The sequence below is a fragment of the Lagopus muta genome, chromosome 7, assembly GCF_023343835.1.
Source record: "Lagopus muta isolate bLagMut1 chromosome 7, bLagMut1 primary, whole genome shotgun sequence".
NCBI lineage: Eukaryota > Metazoa > Chordata > Aves > Galliformes > Phasianidae > Lagopus > Lagopus muta.
The window spans coordinates 44,714,227-44,728,156 of NC_064439.1; the positions used below are offsets into that span (position 1 = coordinate 44,714,227).

The 13,930-nt window shown below is 43.8% G+C and overlaps 1 protein-coding gene across 27 annotated transcripts in view; it reads left to right on the top strand.

The window, feature by feature from the left end:
* Positions 1–4,873, top strand: part of ARPP21 (cAMP regulated phosphoprotein 21) — a 185,969-nt gene extending 181,096 nt beyond the window's left edge. For all 27 annotated transcript variants that reach the window (XM_048952081.1, XM_048952083.1, XM_048952082.1 and 24 more), the window contains 2 exons: positions 2,719–2,870; positions 4,042–4,873. In XM_048952081.1, coding sequence (XP_048808038.1) covers positions 2,719–2,870; positions 4,042–4,299 — 410 coding nt within the window. In that variant the 3' untranslated portion in view covers positions 4,300–4,873. The remainder of the gene's footprint in view (positions 1–2,718; positions 2,871–4,041) is intronic.
* Positions 4,874–13,930: the final 9,057 nt, after the last annotated feature.

Below are 13,930 nucleotides of genomic sequence, written 5' to 3' on the forward strand. Positions count from 1 at the left end.
GGACTCTGTGCTGGGACATGGATGAGGGGTGTATGTGCCCCATGGGCTGAAGAAAGTACTCTGAAGAAAGAGTAATGGGGTCATTAAAATAACAATCCACAGCCTGGCAGACTTCAGCTCTTGAACCTTTTTAACACTTTTTGTATTCTTGTACCTAAACTGCATAGTGGTTATAATGTCAGCTGGAGCACCTCTCCTATGATGAAAGGTTGAGGGAGTTGGGATTGCTTAGCTTGGAGAAGAGAAGGCTCAGGGGAGACCTCATTGCAGTCTTCCACTACTCAAAAGGATCTTACAAGCAGGAGGGGGGTTGACTTTGTACACAGGTAGATAGTGATAGGACAAGGGGGAATGGATATAGACTGAAAGAGGGGAGGCTTAGGTTAGATGTTAGGAAGAAGTTCTTCACTCAGAGAGCAGTGAGGCACTGGCACAGACTGCCCAGAGAAGTTGTGGACGCCCCATCCATGGAGGCATTCAGGGCCAGGCTGGATGGGTTCCTGAGCTGTCTGATCTAGTGGTTTGCAACCCAGTCCATGGCAGGGGGTTTGGAACTAGATGATCTTTGAGGTCCCTTCCAACCCAAGTCATTCTATGATTCTGTGATCTACTAAGCAGTGTTTACTGATACAGAGAAGGATTTTGTCAGTACATTTTGGCAGGTAGAAGTTCTCTCAACCCCGTGAGATGACACCTACGTGTTCAGCATAAAGGTGGCACCTCATCATTTTCATAACTTGTTTCAGGTTGATACCCTTGTCAGCACTGGGCAGTAAATTAATTGGTGAATACGGAGCACAACACTGAGGTGAAGAGACAACTATCAGCAGCAGCCTGATTAAAATAATGATAATGCAATTACATTGAGAGCTGACAGCAGGGCTGCTCTGATGTTGACCCCTGTGGTGTCTGTCTGTCTGTGGAGCACCTGTCACTACCCTATGTCAGTGCATCACGGTCCAGAGCCCAGGTCCAATATTTGGTAGCATTCCTCAGATTCGCATCACTTGGTCTCTGGTCCACCATCAGTCCATTGGTAATTGGTGCATCTGCGCCTTGATTTGACAAATGCCACTGATGTGAAATGAATTCTCTTTTGAGGCTTCCACTGTCAGTTCCTCTCTGCTTAAATTTCCAGTCCTGTAGATATCAGAATACCAGTGCTAAATTTTTTATTTCTGTCCTTTCTGCCCTCTCTCTCCATAATTGGTATAAAGGAGCAGAAGAAGACTTGTGGTTTTATTATTGCTTCATAAGCCTTCTGTAAACTCAGTCACAGCATTTCTGATACTGGTAATTTTTGTGACTGAAAAATATGCTGACTCTGTGTTTGTGTGCAGGAAAAGAGCAAATTTGAATGTATAATAATCTGATGCATTGGGGAGACGTTTGACGCTATATTCCAGCCAAGTTAATCACTTGCAGAATTAATTTTTGTTTTTATTATTTTGCCTGGCTGACGGGAGACATTAATTCAGATCTATGGAAAAGGCATCCTTAGTGCCCCAGAATGATCAGAGATCCCAGAGATCCCCAGCATTTCTCAAGCATCAGGAAAGGTTTTGAAGGAAAACTGTCAGTTCTCAATAGACTGTCAGAAACAGAGACATAAGTAACTTTATTTTTCTTACATAATGAAGAAATACTCAGGTGATGATTTCCAATTCACTGAGTGTATCAAACCACGTACTTTATTCATGAATATAAATTGAGCAGACGCAACACACATTTTTCATATAAAAATAACACAGCGTTGCTGCTTCTGATAATTCTTCTTTGCCTGAAATATGCTTATTCTGAAAACATTGCCACAGAGTTAGTAGTGCGCTGCACAGCTACATGTTAAAAACATGAGTGCTAAAGGATGAAGATGACTCGAGGAGGAATTATTCACAGATCCATAATGTCCCAGGCTGGCTGTATTTTTCAAGGACAAGGATCTTTCTACATCATCTTTTCTGTTTCCACCTTTTCTTTTTGCAAAATTCTTCATCTGAAACCACTAGCCTCCACCAGTAAGCTCACTCTTACCAGCAAGGCTGGGTCCTGTTGCTGTCACATTGTTTCCCATCCACGCCCCTGCCTCTTTAACAGCTTTGCCCTCTAGATCTTCTGGGCTTTGCCCATTTCTCAACCAGTCCTACAAAAGCTGGTGCTTTTGAACGCAGACCAATGGGGACCTGGTGCAGGAGAACCAAAATTCCATCCCTGGGCAGGTACTTCTGAGTTCCTCTTGTGCCAAATGTGAAATGAGTGGGGTGGAATATGACCCTTATGTCGTATGTGTGCCAGTTGTACAAAAAACTTTGCGAAGGGGAGCTGCTGAGTATATAGATGCTGTTCTTGATTAAATAAAGCCATCTCTATATACGTCATACTAATGGAGCATTGCAAGGGAGGTAAGAGGAAGGGAGGGTTCTCTCTGAGGCACAAATCTGAAGATAAGAAATGTAACCTGAAGGAAAGCTGCCAGGTAAGATGGTGATGGCCAAGTACTGGTGTCCTTGAAATGCATGGGGAGTGGCCTCAGAGGAAGAAGCTGGCAGCCAGTGGCACCTTGTGTCTGCCTAGGGCTTTAAATTGCATCTTGACGACACATGTCACTCAGGGTGGCCTCTCACCTCCTGCAGGGCTGCAGGATGTTCACCGTGACTGAGAATGGTTTTAATTGCGACCCTAAAAGCAAAAGCATATGTGAAGGTGGCATTCTTCTTGCAGGTTACCAGCCTGTCCTGCCGAACCAGCAGCAGGGGTTCCAGGGCCTCATGGGAATGCAGCAGCCTCCCCAAAGCCAGAGCCTGATGAATAATCAACAGGGAAACCAGGTGCAAGGCATGATGGTGCAGTATCCAGCCATGTCGTCTTATCAGGTATCACAAGCTGCAAGGACTGCTTTTTTTTCTTTGCAGAGTGCGTAATTGAATTAAGTTTTCATGTCACGGAATGGTCTTTATTACTTCATTAGGGAAGCATGTGGCAGGAGGTCTCCAGATAAATGCCCTTTTAAGTCAAATTGGTTTCTCTGCTTCCTGTTTACGTATTCTTAGTACTCCCGATTTTCATTGTGAATTGGGAATACATTAAATGAACTATTTATTACAGCCTGCAGTGCGGGTGAAACTTCACAAAGCACGAAGGAATTATACTACTTCTTGTGCCAAAAATTAACTGAAGAAATAAGAGACAGAAACACTGTTCTCTTTTCCTTTTTTTTTTTTTTTTCCTGCCAGTGCAGTACTGCTTTCTGTAATAAAATTAAGGGCTTTGCCTGATCCAGTTAACAATCACTCATCTGTGAAGACTGTTGCCAGTGTCTTAAGAGAGAGGATCACACCCTGCCTTCTCAGACATGCTGTGGCCAGAGAGAGATTTGTTTATTGGAGTTAGAAAGGATGTGACTTGTGTTTTACCAAGGCCATAAGTTAGCCAGACATCTGCCTTATACCTGGGTTCTGTGAGTTATGACAAGAGCCTACAAGACCACCTACAAAGTGGCTGGTGCTTACGTTTCCTGGCGATCCCTCTGGAAAGTTATGAAACTCAATGACGTTAATCCATTTCTATAGATTGCACTGATAAAGCATCCATTCACCTCTTCCATCAGCTTCCCTGAAAACACGACGTCAACCCAAATGGAAATGGAGGAATTGCTTGTGTATTTTTCCCTTTATGTCTTCAGATTTAATATACAGAAGATGTGTTTTAAAGGTAATGAACAGGTTGAAGCCCTGCACTTTTTCAATGGCCTAAATATATTAGGGTTGAGTCTTCCATTTGCACTGGTGTGGGCAATTCATCCTTAGCCATATATCATGGCAGGGCCACTTGATGGTACCAAGAAGCACGGTGATTTCGCTATAACCCATCTCTAGTCAACAGAAAGTCCTCAAGGATTGGAACCATTCTGAGCAGCAGCAGGACATTGTTTGAGCATGCTGTATACCTAAATTCAGACAGAAGGAAAACTCAAATATTCAGGACCTACTTGAATTTATTTACTAATTACTGCTTTTTTCGACCTGTTTTTCTACTCCTGCCTAGGTGCCAATGACCCAGGGTTCTCAAGGACTGCCACAACAATCATATCAACAACCAATCATGCTACCTAATCAATCAGGTCAAGGAACACTTACAGCCACTGGAATGCCTGTTTACTGTAATGTCATACCTCCTGCCCCACAGAACAACCTACGGTTGATTGCCCCACACTGCCCCTCCAATAACGTTCCAGTTATTTCTGCCAGCTGCAGGACAAACTGTGCGAGCATTAACAATGCAGGGTGGCAGGTCAAGTACTGACGCTGTGGCCTAGCGCGGATATACGAGGATAGCGGTGCATTATCTGACAAATATCTCATGGCCTTCAAATGAAGAGGAACACAAGAGAAAGATCAGTTGAGGACATAAGTACTGACTATGCTCAAGTGATTTGCTGCTGGAAAAATCTGTAAAAAAATAAAATAAAATAAAATTTTGAAAAAAAAAATGTTTGCTGGTTAATGGTGCATATTTTTGTCATGTCTGCTAGGTATGCCTTTATAGCTTAGCTAGTGACATGAATTCATTGAGGTAAGATTTTTTCCTACCACTGAACACCACTGTGTAGATTGTAATATCCCTGATTCGGATTAGTTTTGTACTTTGTGTTGAGTTTGTGAAGCTAAAAGTATTTAAAAAAATATAATAAAATCACATTGTACCAAAGCTGTAATGGAGTTGAAAAAAAAAAAAAAAAACAAAAGCAAGAATTACTGAATGGAAGGAATAATTTATATACACTATAGAGTTTTTTTTATGGATATATACTGTATTGTAGTGTTTAATCACAATAAAGCTATTTGACCTCATGGAGAAAGGTCATCTTTCTACCACCTGCTTGGTCTCCTCTCTGTTTCTGAGTGAGTGATCTTCCCTTTGGTTCTCTATTGTCTTGTTTTAGGTGAGGCTAAGGGGAAAATTATGCTTAATGGGTTTTTGGGAGTTTGGGGAAAAGGCTGAACGTCTTAATATACAGCACCATAACTGCAAAGGCCACTTAGAAATATGAGCACACACACTCAGAGGTGCCAGATTATCTTAAACTAAATTTGTGCATTTCCAGTCCCCAGCTCCACTGACGTCACCAACATGATTTGCTACAGCCGCTGCCTTACACCCGTTCAAGAGGTTGAACACAGATGTCCAGCAAACCTCCTCCGCTGGCTGTGGGAGGTCAGTTGTCACTGGTGCAGCAGCCATAGCACCCAGCACTTCTTCCACAGAAAGATACATCCCAGTCATTGCTGCTGTAGCTATAAGGACATTTGAAACAAAAGGATGACTGCCCATGAATCTGATCCGTTACGTTCACGTAATGGGGATGAAATATACATTTGGGGCTCGGGCTCTTAAATCATGTGGAACAGTGCTTTGCCAGCAAGTTAGATTTTTATCAAAGTTTTTGCGGTGTTTCTCATTACATTCATGTTCACCCAAATTCCCAGCTTGTTTTGATCAATTATTCTGCATTCATAAATGCTGCATAGAGTTCCTCAGACTGCTTCAGCGATGAGAACATTTGAGTTGCAAATGTGTTTACCAGACAAGTGTGTTTTTTTCTCTCACTTAAGCAGCTTTCAGATCAGTTCTTTAAGACAGGCTGCAGTTGTGCACCCCAGAATTCTGCACACGTATCGTGAGAAAGCCTGAGATTCTTCTGTGTGTAAAATCAGCATGTGTCCTAGTAGGATTTTAAGTACGCTCATGTTGATAGTAGTCGCCAATGCCTTTGGCCATGGCTAATCCAAACGTGAAGCAGCTTTGGTTTTTCCCTTAAGAGCAGCATTTCCTTTAAACACTTCAACTGTGGGAGCACGAATCACACGAGCTACAACCCACATTTAAAACAAATATTTTTCTTTTCCATATCTGTCTTAGAATGTGGGATTTCTACTGGAATGCAGTCCTGCGGGATAGTAAAAAAGCGGAACACTGACTTTATGTAGAGTAATCACAACTCATTTGCTGAGAGACAGTCAAGAACAAGAGCAGGTAGGTAAACACGACTCGCTCTTCAATTAGAGGTGAAACGCCTGGGGAGAGCAGACTGATTGAATTCTTTTTCTAAATCAAGACACAACATTTGAATTTTGCCTGTGACCCAGAATTCTCATTTCAGACACCCAGCGTCGCGTGGCTTATTTGCTTTTTAACGTTTTAAACGCCATTGAGGGTTCTCTCCTAGCATTCATATAATGACACATAATTGGATTTGCCGCTGCTGAATGAGCGATTGCGGAATGAACGGCTGTCCTTCCCAGTCAGAGCTTGAATCCAGCAGGAGGGACAACCAGTGACCTTGGGCAGGGCAGGTTGAGCTGGTGGGGAGGGTAAGCAAAGCACTGTACACAGTGTCTGGAGTAAAGAGACCCCTTAGCAAGCACTGTATTGAGATCTTGTTTCTTCTCCGAAGCATTACTCTAACCTAATTGATCGTCCTCTGCGTCATGAGATCCGAATGAATTGCCTGCTGAAAACCACCTCCCCTCAGCATCCTACGTCAATGGGCTGTAGATTCATGGTGGCAACTGGGAAGGGACTCAAAAAGCAAAGCCTGGGAATGTTGCTTCTGTTAAAACAATTTCCTCACTTTCTTATGCCACTGTGTTGGTCACGTCCCTTTGGCAAACAGCATATCCATGACCAATGCTGTGAATTCCCCTCTCTCTTTGCTTATTCAGTGAGTGGCTCACATAAAAGATGCAGACAGCCTCGTGCAGGAGCACCCACCTGCAGAGCCAGAAACCTTTCTGCTGAAGGGTGGCTTTAATTTGCTGTGTAAATGGAGCAGCTTCAGGAGGAGGTCACAGCCACTACCCAGACACAGCCTACATCCCATGATTTCCTCACTCTCCACAGAGTTTGAATCTCCTTAGGCATAAGAGGAAACCAAATTTGATCTCCCTCAGCCATGAAAAATGACCTAATTATTAAGGTAACATATACATGGGGGACACATCTCACATGGTGGGGCACGTAGGTGCTTTACTCTGGAAGAATTTATAATGGAAGAATTACAAATTAGTTCTGCTTCCATATCAAGTAAAGTACAAAGGTTAACCTCTAATTTAATTTTAATATCATAAAATTATTTTTTACGTTTTTCTAAATTTTACTTTTGTTACTGAAAATATTCTGAACTGAATTGCTTAGCAGCTTTCTGCTATTAAACTAGAAATGCATTCAGCCACTGATAGAAGAAGAGAAAAAAAGAAAGCAATTTGTATATAAATGCAACCAAAATGCTGCAGAATTGCTTTGTGGCTGTGTTTTTGCTTTCTCCTTTTTTAGATTTTGGAGCTGATGGAAAGTTCTCCCATGGCCCAGTATATATTTTGTCACTGGCTTTTTTTTTGTTGTTTTGTTTAAAATTCTTTATTTGCACTGAAAAAAAAAAAACCCAAAGAATTAAGTTGACTGCATCAGAGGACACTGCTTAGATTTCTGGATGTGTCTAACTCATGTGAGCTATACATCCTAACAGAAGACAGATGCCATCTGCTATTGTTTTGCCCTTTGTACTACACGAGAAGCCAGTGATTTCCTTCTTAAACTGTATTCCATTATGTTTCCATTTAACTCCATGTGAACAGCTTCTTGCACTCAGACTGCATACATTACTCCAGCAGCAAGGAATGGCACAGGGAGATAGCAGCATGCTGACAGCATCCCACTCTGCCCTGTTAGCCACTCTGTAGCATGACAACACATGCTGGCACCACCACTGGGTGCTTGAATGCTAAAAGAGAAATTTGATTCAGGACCCACAAGGATTACCGAGTCCAACTCCTGGCTCCACACAGAACTGCCCAAAATCCAAACCCCGCGTCTGAGAGCAGATGCTTCTTGCACTCCAGCAGCTTGGGGCTGTGACCACTGCCCTGGGCAGCCTGTTCCATGCCCACCGTGCTCTGGTGAAGTGCCTTTTACCAACCCCCAACCCGGCCCTCCCCTGGCACAGCTCCATGCCGTTCCCTCAGCCTGTCGCTGTCACACAGAGCAGAGCTCAGCGCTGCCCTCCGCTCCCTGTGAGGAGCTGCAGCCGCCATCGGGCCTCCCCTCAGCTCCTCTGCTCTGGGCTACGCAAACCCAGCTAGATGTACTTGGTGTCCTTTTCTAGTTGGACCTACAGAGCAGCTCTGGCAGACTGCTGACATTGCAGTGCTCCACCTGAATACACAGCTACTGCCTTGCAGACGCCATGCTACTGAAACCACGGAGCATTTGCATTCTTCTACTCTCACCCACACTTTCAGAGAGATAATTCAGAACTGCCTGAACACTGCCAGCAAGAGGCTGCCCCTGCCCTGCAGGAATTCCTGAAGGAGAGCCACCTGAGGAGCAGACCAGGTGCCCAGCCCATGCAGGGAGCAGTTGCTGGGTGAAACAGGAGCCTGCTGGCAGCACCAAAGGAAGAAGGCACAGAGACAGCAGCACCCATAGGGCCCCACCACTCAAGCGCCCTAAGAAAGCCACCACCCAAACCAGTGCTGCTCCAGCCCTGCCAGACCTGCTGCAGCAGCACAGAGGGAAACATGCCAGCCTCTGGCCCCCTCCCTGCTGCCACCAAGTAGCAGCCTTTGCTGCTTGCTTCTGCTCCTCCATCTGACATGGGACACAGGTTTACAACCATCCCAGCACAGCAGGAGCTTCCCTGGCACCCACAGGCAGCAGAGCAGCAGCTCCTCAGGCCCTCCTCACCTCATCCCTCGCAGCAGCCGTGCAGGGGCAGCCCCGTCCGGGCCGGCACCCCAGGTGGGACCCACTGCAGGTACCTAAATTGAGAGGTGATAGATAATATCTGGAAATACGTTTGAGAAATACACCTTCTGGAAATAAAATGTTTGAATAATAAACCTCTTCAGTTGTCACGTCTTTTTAGTCACTCATTCATTAATTCATTCACTTAACGGTGACATCTCAGATTGACTGTATTTTGTCCCTCAAAAGGAAGTAGAAGCAATGGTTCAAACAATGTAATGGTTTTCTGTAAGAATGAAGCTCTAGATTCTTAGCTTAGAAGTAACACAAACTCCAAAGCATTATATTTAATTCTGCTTTATATCTTCTTAGCCCTCTTCTGGATGCTTCCTAACAGCTTTATGTCCTTCTCAGATTGCAATGCCTAATCCAGCACCCAGTGCTGGAAGTGAGGCCACACAGCACAGAGCACAGCAGGGCAACCCCTACCCTTACCTGGCTGGCAGTGTGGGCCTGATGCATCACCTCTGGGTATGGTTGGCCCCTTGGGTTGCCAGGGCACAATGCTGGCTCATCTGAGGAGACTCATTTCTTTAGACTTCAGGAATATGCTACTCACACTTAGCCCAGGAACTATTCTTTACAAATGCCCCCATCTTCATGCTTAGCTCATCATACAATTTCTGATGTGGAACATCACCATGTTCTCTCAAGCAGTGGCTATGAGCTCAGTGCAGAAGATTCCCATTTCTAATTGAATTTCTGCCCCTGGCCTGGCTGAAGGGTTGACTCTTCCTTGCTGGTTCCTCTTGTTCCTCTGAAAATTGGATATAATGAGCTTTTGTGGCAGTGGACTGATAGTTAAATAATCAGTGTCACATAGTGTTCCCAAGGTTGGCTGGTCGAGCATTCACTAAGTGGCATGAAGTACTGCTATACCACTGTATGTTTTGTAGTGTTAGAATTTGCGTATAATATTACTAAAAATTCTGCTTTCCAGCACATGGCATGGCAGAAGAACAAACCCCCACTCTGTGGTTCTTCATGCAATGTCTCACCAGTCATGGAAGGAGAAGGCTCCTCACTACCTCTCCTGATACAAGGACGAGGGGAAATAAAAGAAATAAAATGCTTATTAAAACAGAAGTTTTCAAAACAAACAAAGCACCCTTTTTCCCCCTTTTTTTTATTTTCTCAAGGAACGTATAGACAACCTGTTCCACTGCTTGCTGTGGGATGTTAGGCTTGGCTTCAAATATGGGATGGGGCTGTACTGAAGGTTGCTAGATACAGAGAACCTGTGTACACATAGAGACAGATAACAGCCTAAAGAAATATCACATAATTGCCCTATTCTTAACCCTTCTCCAGATGCTGTTACAGATGACTGGTGATGAGCCTCAGGCCTGACTAGATACAGCCCTTCTCTAAAGCAACACTCATCATCCAGTGCTTAATAAATGAATTAAAAAGCATTGATATCATCTGGCATCAGCCTGTAAAAAAACTTGTAAGAATCAGGAGGAGGAAAGTCTAACATGAGCTTAATTTTCATCCTTGTGCCAAATGCCTCTAACTGTACAAACAACCAACCATTCCTGGCCTCATGCAGCATGTTGTTCTGCTGCTCCGAGAGGGATGTAATGCCATGCTGAGGATGTAATAAGCCTTCCAGTGGGAAGTGCCTCATGATAGCTTTCCATCATCTTTCATTTCTTCTCTGTAGCATGTAATTGTTCATTAGCTTTGTAAAGAGTAATTATGTTTGAACAACGCTTTTGTGCTAAGAGGTTTTTCCTTTAGCTGATAGTAATTGAAATACTTTTTCAGGTGACTTTATTTTTATATAATCTGTAATTTTAGGTCAAATGTCCTGGCTTTTCTGAGCATCAGATATAGTTGCTACTAAGAGTGTTTTTTACAGTGTTTTGTAATTGACTTAACAGAGGTTAATTGATGGAGGCACTGTATGAATAAACTGCAGTGGAGCACCTGAGATTAGCTCTTAGGCTGAAGAACAGCAGCTGTTCTGGGTAAACTCATGGATGGCTTGCTGGAAAGCAGAACTGAAGTCTTCTTTTCCCAGTTTTCATTGACAGATCAGCTGCAAGCCTGCTTGTTCTTCATGAAGCACTGAACCTTAGCTCATCCTTGTGTATCTGAGGAATAGTTTTAAGGGCTACAGATTTAGGAAAGCAAGTCAAAAAAAAAAAACCAACCACCTTGTCTTTTATGTTGTGGTTGCAGTTTTACAAAAGACAGTTGTAAAAAGGAAATGTAAGCGTAGGACAATGTTATAGCAAAGATAAACGCTCCCCAACCGAGAAATTATCTCCATTGAACTCTACTAAGCAATTCTCTAGAGGAATGCTTTAGAAGAGTCCCCTCAAAGAGCCCTGTGTATCCTGAGATAAAAAGCAGAATTCACAGTTCCTAAGCCTATATGGTTTTTTTCAACCCTAAGGGTGAAATGTGGGTTTGAATCAAGGCACTTGCAGCAGCCAGGTTTAGCTTGCAAATCTACACCAGATCACCTCCACCATGATGAAGAACTATATCTTCCTAGGAAAAAGACAGACATGAAATCCTTTGGCAATTTTGCTTGTAGCAACTGGCCCAGTTCAGTGTGATAGCATCGATAGTAGATGAGACTACAAATTTTGTATTTAGCTCCCACTGACTTCAATCCCACTGGAGTCAAACGTTATGCCACAGGGAGACAGATGGTGGGAGAAAGGGCCTTTGTCTGTATGCTTGAGTAAAAATGTTCATAAAGATGAGAAAAGATGTACTTCTTTTCTGAAGCCTTTCAAATAAAAACATGAAGATTTTACAAAATCTCCTGTGAACTGTGCTTCTGTTTCCCACATTTGGTGTTGCTGAGCCTTTGAGGGAATGATTTGGTAACGGGACACAGTGAAGGAGGTCACAGTATAATCGTTGATGTGTTAAATTTCATGCAGTTATTTGGACACCAAATTATCTCATCTAAGAATCAAGGAGAGAAAAAATTGACATTGAGATCAAATCTTAATTGGTAAATTTTGACAAATTCTGGCTCCAGCATAAAAAAAAAGTGTCATATCCTCTAGTGGAGATTGCAATGGGAATTAAAAGGAAATTATGTTCAGCACCACAGACGATACTATTGGTTGCGAAACCAAGAGATCAAATCTTAAAGTCTGCATATTTGTGTGCATATATTTGTGTGTACATATTTGTATGGAAGTACATATTTGTAAGGCTCTTAGAAACAGCAGAGGTCAGAGTAATGCACACATACCTGCTTGGTGCATTGTTGTAACAGGAAATGAAGCAGAGCACCACCAGCATCCCTGTTGGGGAGCCCAGAGCTTCCCTGCCCAAAATCCCCCTCGAGATTCAGCTCCTGACTGTACTTAAGGAATGAAATTGCATGAAGTTCACGTGCAGCACCTGAACCACCCTCCTATACATGCAAATGGCTGCTCTTTTTTGTTTCATCTGCGCAGATGAAAGGCTGATCTGTGCAGTGTGCTGCAGTTCAGTGTTGCCTCTGGCACTCACCATCCTCCTTCCTACCGGGCACATGACACCACTGGGCAGCACATCCCCAACACTATGGGGACTGATGCCTCTTTTGTTGGCATAGAGATTGGAAGAGCACACAACACAGGGCTTGCTGCCTTCTTCTGCTGGGCTAGAATTATCAGTGCATTATTGGGAAATGACAAAGGGGTCCAAATTATATGGAAGACACTCAGGTAAATCTGGACATTTGGATAAATCTGGTGCCTTCCTGCTGTCCTGGAGATGGAGAGGAGGAAAAAAATTGTCTGTTTTAAGTGTTTCATGTGTAGATTTTTATCTCCTCAGTCCACTGGGACTGAAAGCTTATATATAACTGGCATGTGGTGGAAGGAGTTACTGCTGATGTGCAAATAAAGATGTTGCAGGCATCAGAGCTGTCACACTAGAGTGCAATGAGCTCTGGACATGAAGCATTCATACTGCATTGGAAAAATTTTGATCTAAGAGTTGTCCTATCTTTTATTCATGTGCTTCTCTGCTCCCCTGGACAGGAACTGTATTTCTTAGAAGCCCGTCTCGTGCTACAGCAGATGTTCTGTGGTACAGAACTAGAAGCATTGCCTCTCCTTGCTGAAGAAATAATTGGGGTTTGGATCAAAGAACTAATTTTTCTGTTTTTTCTTTTCATGTGTGTATCTGTTTAGCATAAATGTCTCTTGGTGAGAGTAACTCACACTGACCAAGAATGAGTGTGTAGAGAGAAGCTCAATTTTTTCCAACCATTCACCCAGTGCAGGACTCCATTGGTAAGGCTGTAATTTATCAATACAGCAAGAGGTTTTTTTTTACAAAACAGGGAGTGGAGTTTAAATATGAAGGTAGCAGTGACTGTCTTAAAATGTGCGAAGGAATACAGCTTTCTGCGAGAAGCTGAGAATTTCTTCTGTGTTCAGAAGTAGCAGAAATACTTGAGAGCAAGGTAACTGGGCAGGCTGTTCCATGCTCACCGCCTTCTGCTGCAGACCCTGTCCCTAACCTCCAGCCCACCTCTCCCCTGGCACAGCTCCTCTGCTCTGGGCTGAGCAATCAAGGGCCCTCAGCAGCTCTTCACATGTACCCTCCAGACCCCTCCCTCCTTCTGGGAGGTCGTGCAGACACCACGTTGCTAGAAGCTCGTTGCAAAGCCTCTGCAGCACTGGGCATGTGCCTGCGGCAGCAACATGGCCTGCAAGAGTAGTTACAGCCCGGCTGCCTGCTCTTTGTGCTTATTACTGCAATCTTTGCACAGCACAAGCACAAAAAGGCCAGGTGTGGTCTTGCATGAGGTGCCAGGGCATTTCTAATGCCAGCAATACGAATAAGATCACTAGGAAAAGGATGCCTAACTCTCTGTTACCCCCGAGATCCAGAGGGGAGATGAAAGTGATGCTAATAACCACATGGTGGGAGCGTTTCTGCGGGAGAGGACTGATCTTTTGAGCTCACACAGAAACGCAGGCAGAAAAAAGCACCATTAGAGCCAGCCCCAGCCGGTGCTGCCTGAACAGCACACGTCCCTTTGCGGCTGCTGCCTTCATTAGGGGAAGAGCTATTACCTCAGGTTTTCACAGTGAAGACAAATCCTTTGCAGAGAGCGCAGTGTCTGGGGTAGAATAGATGGTTCATTTTAAGTCTCAGCTCC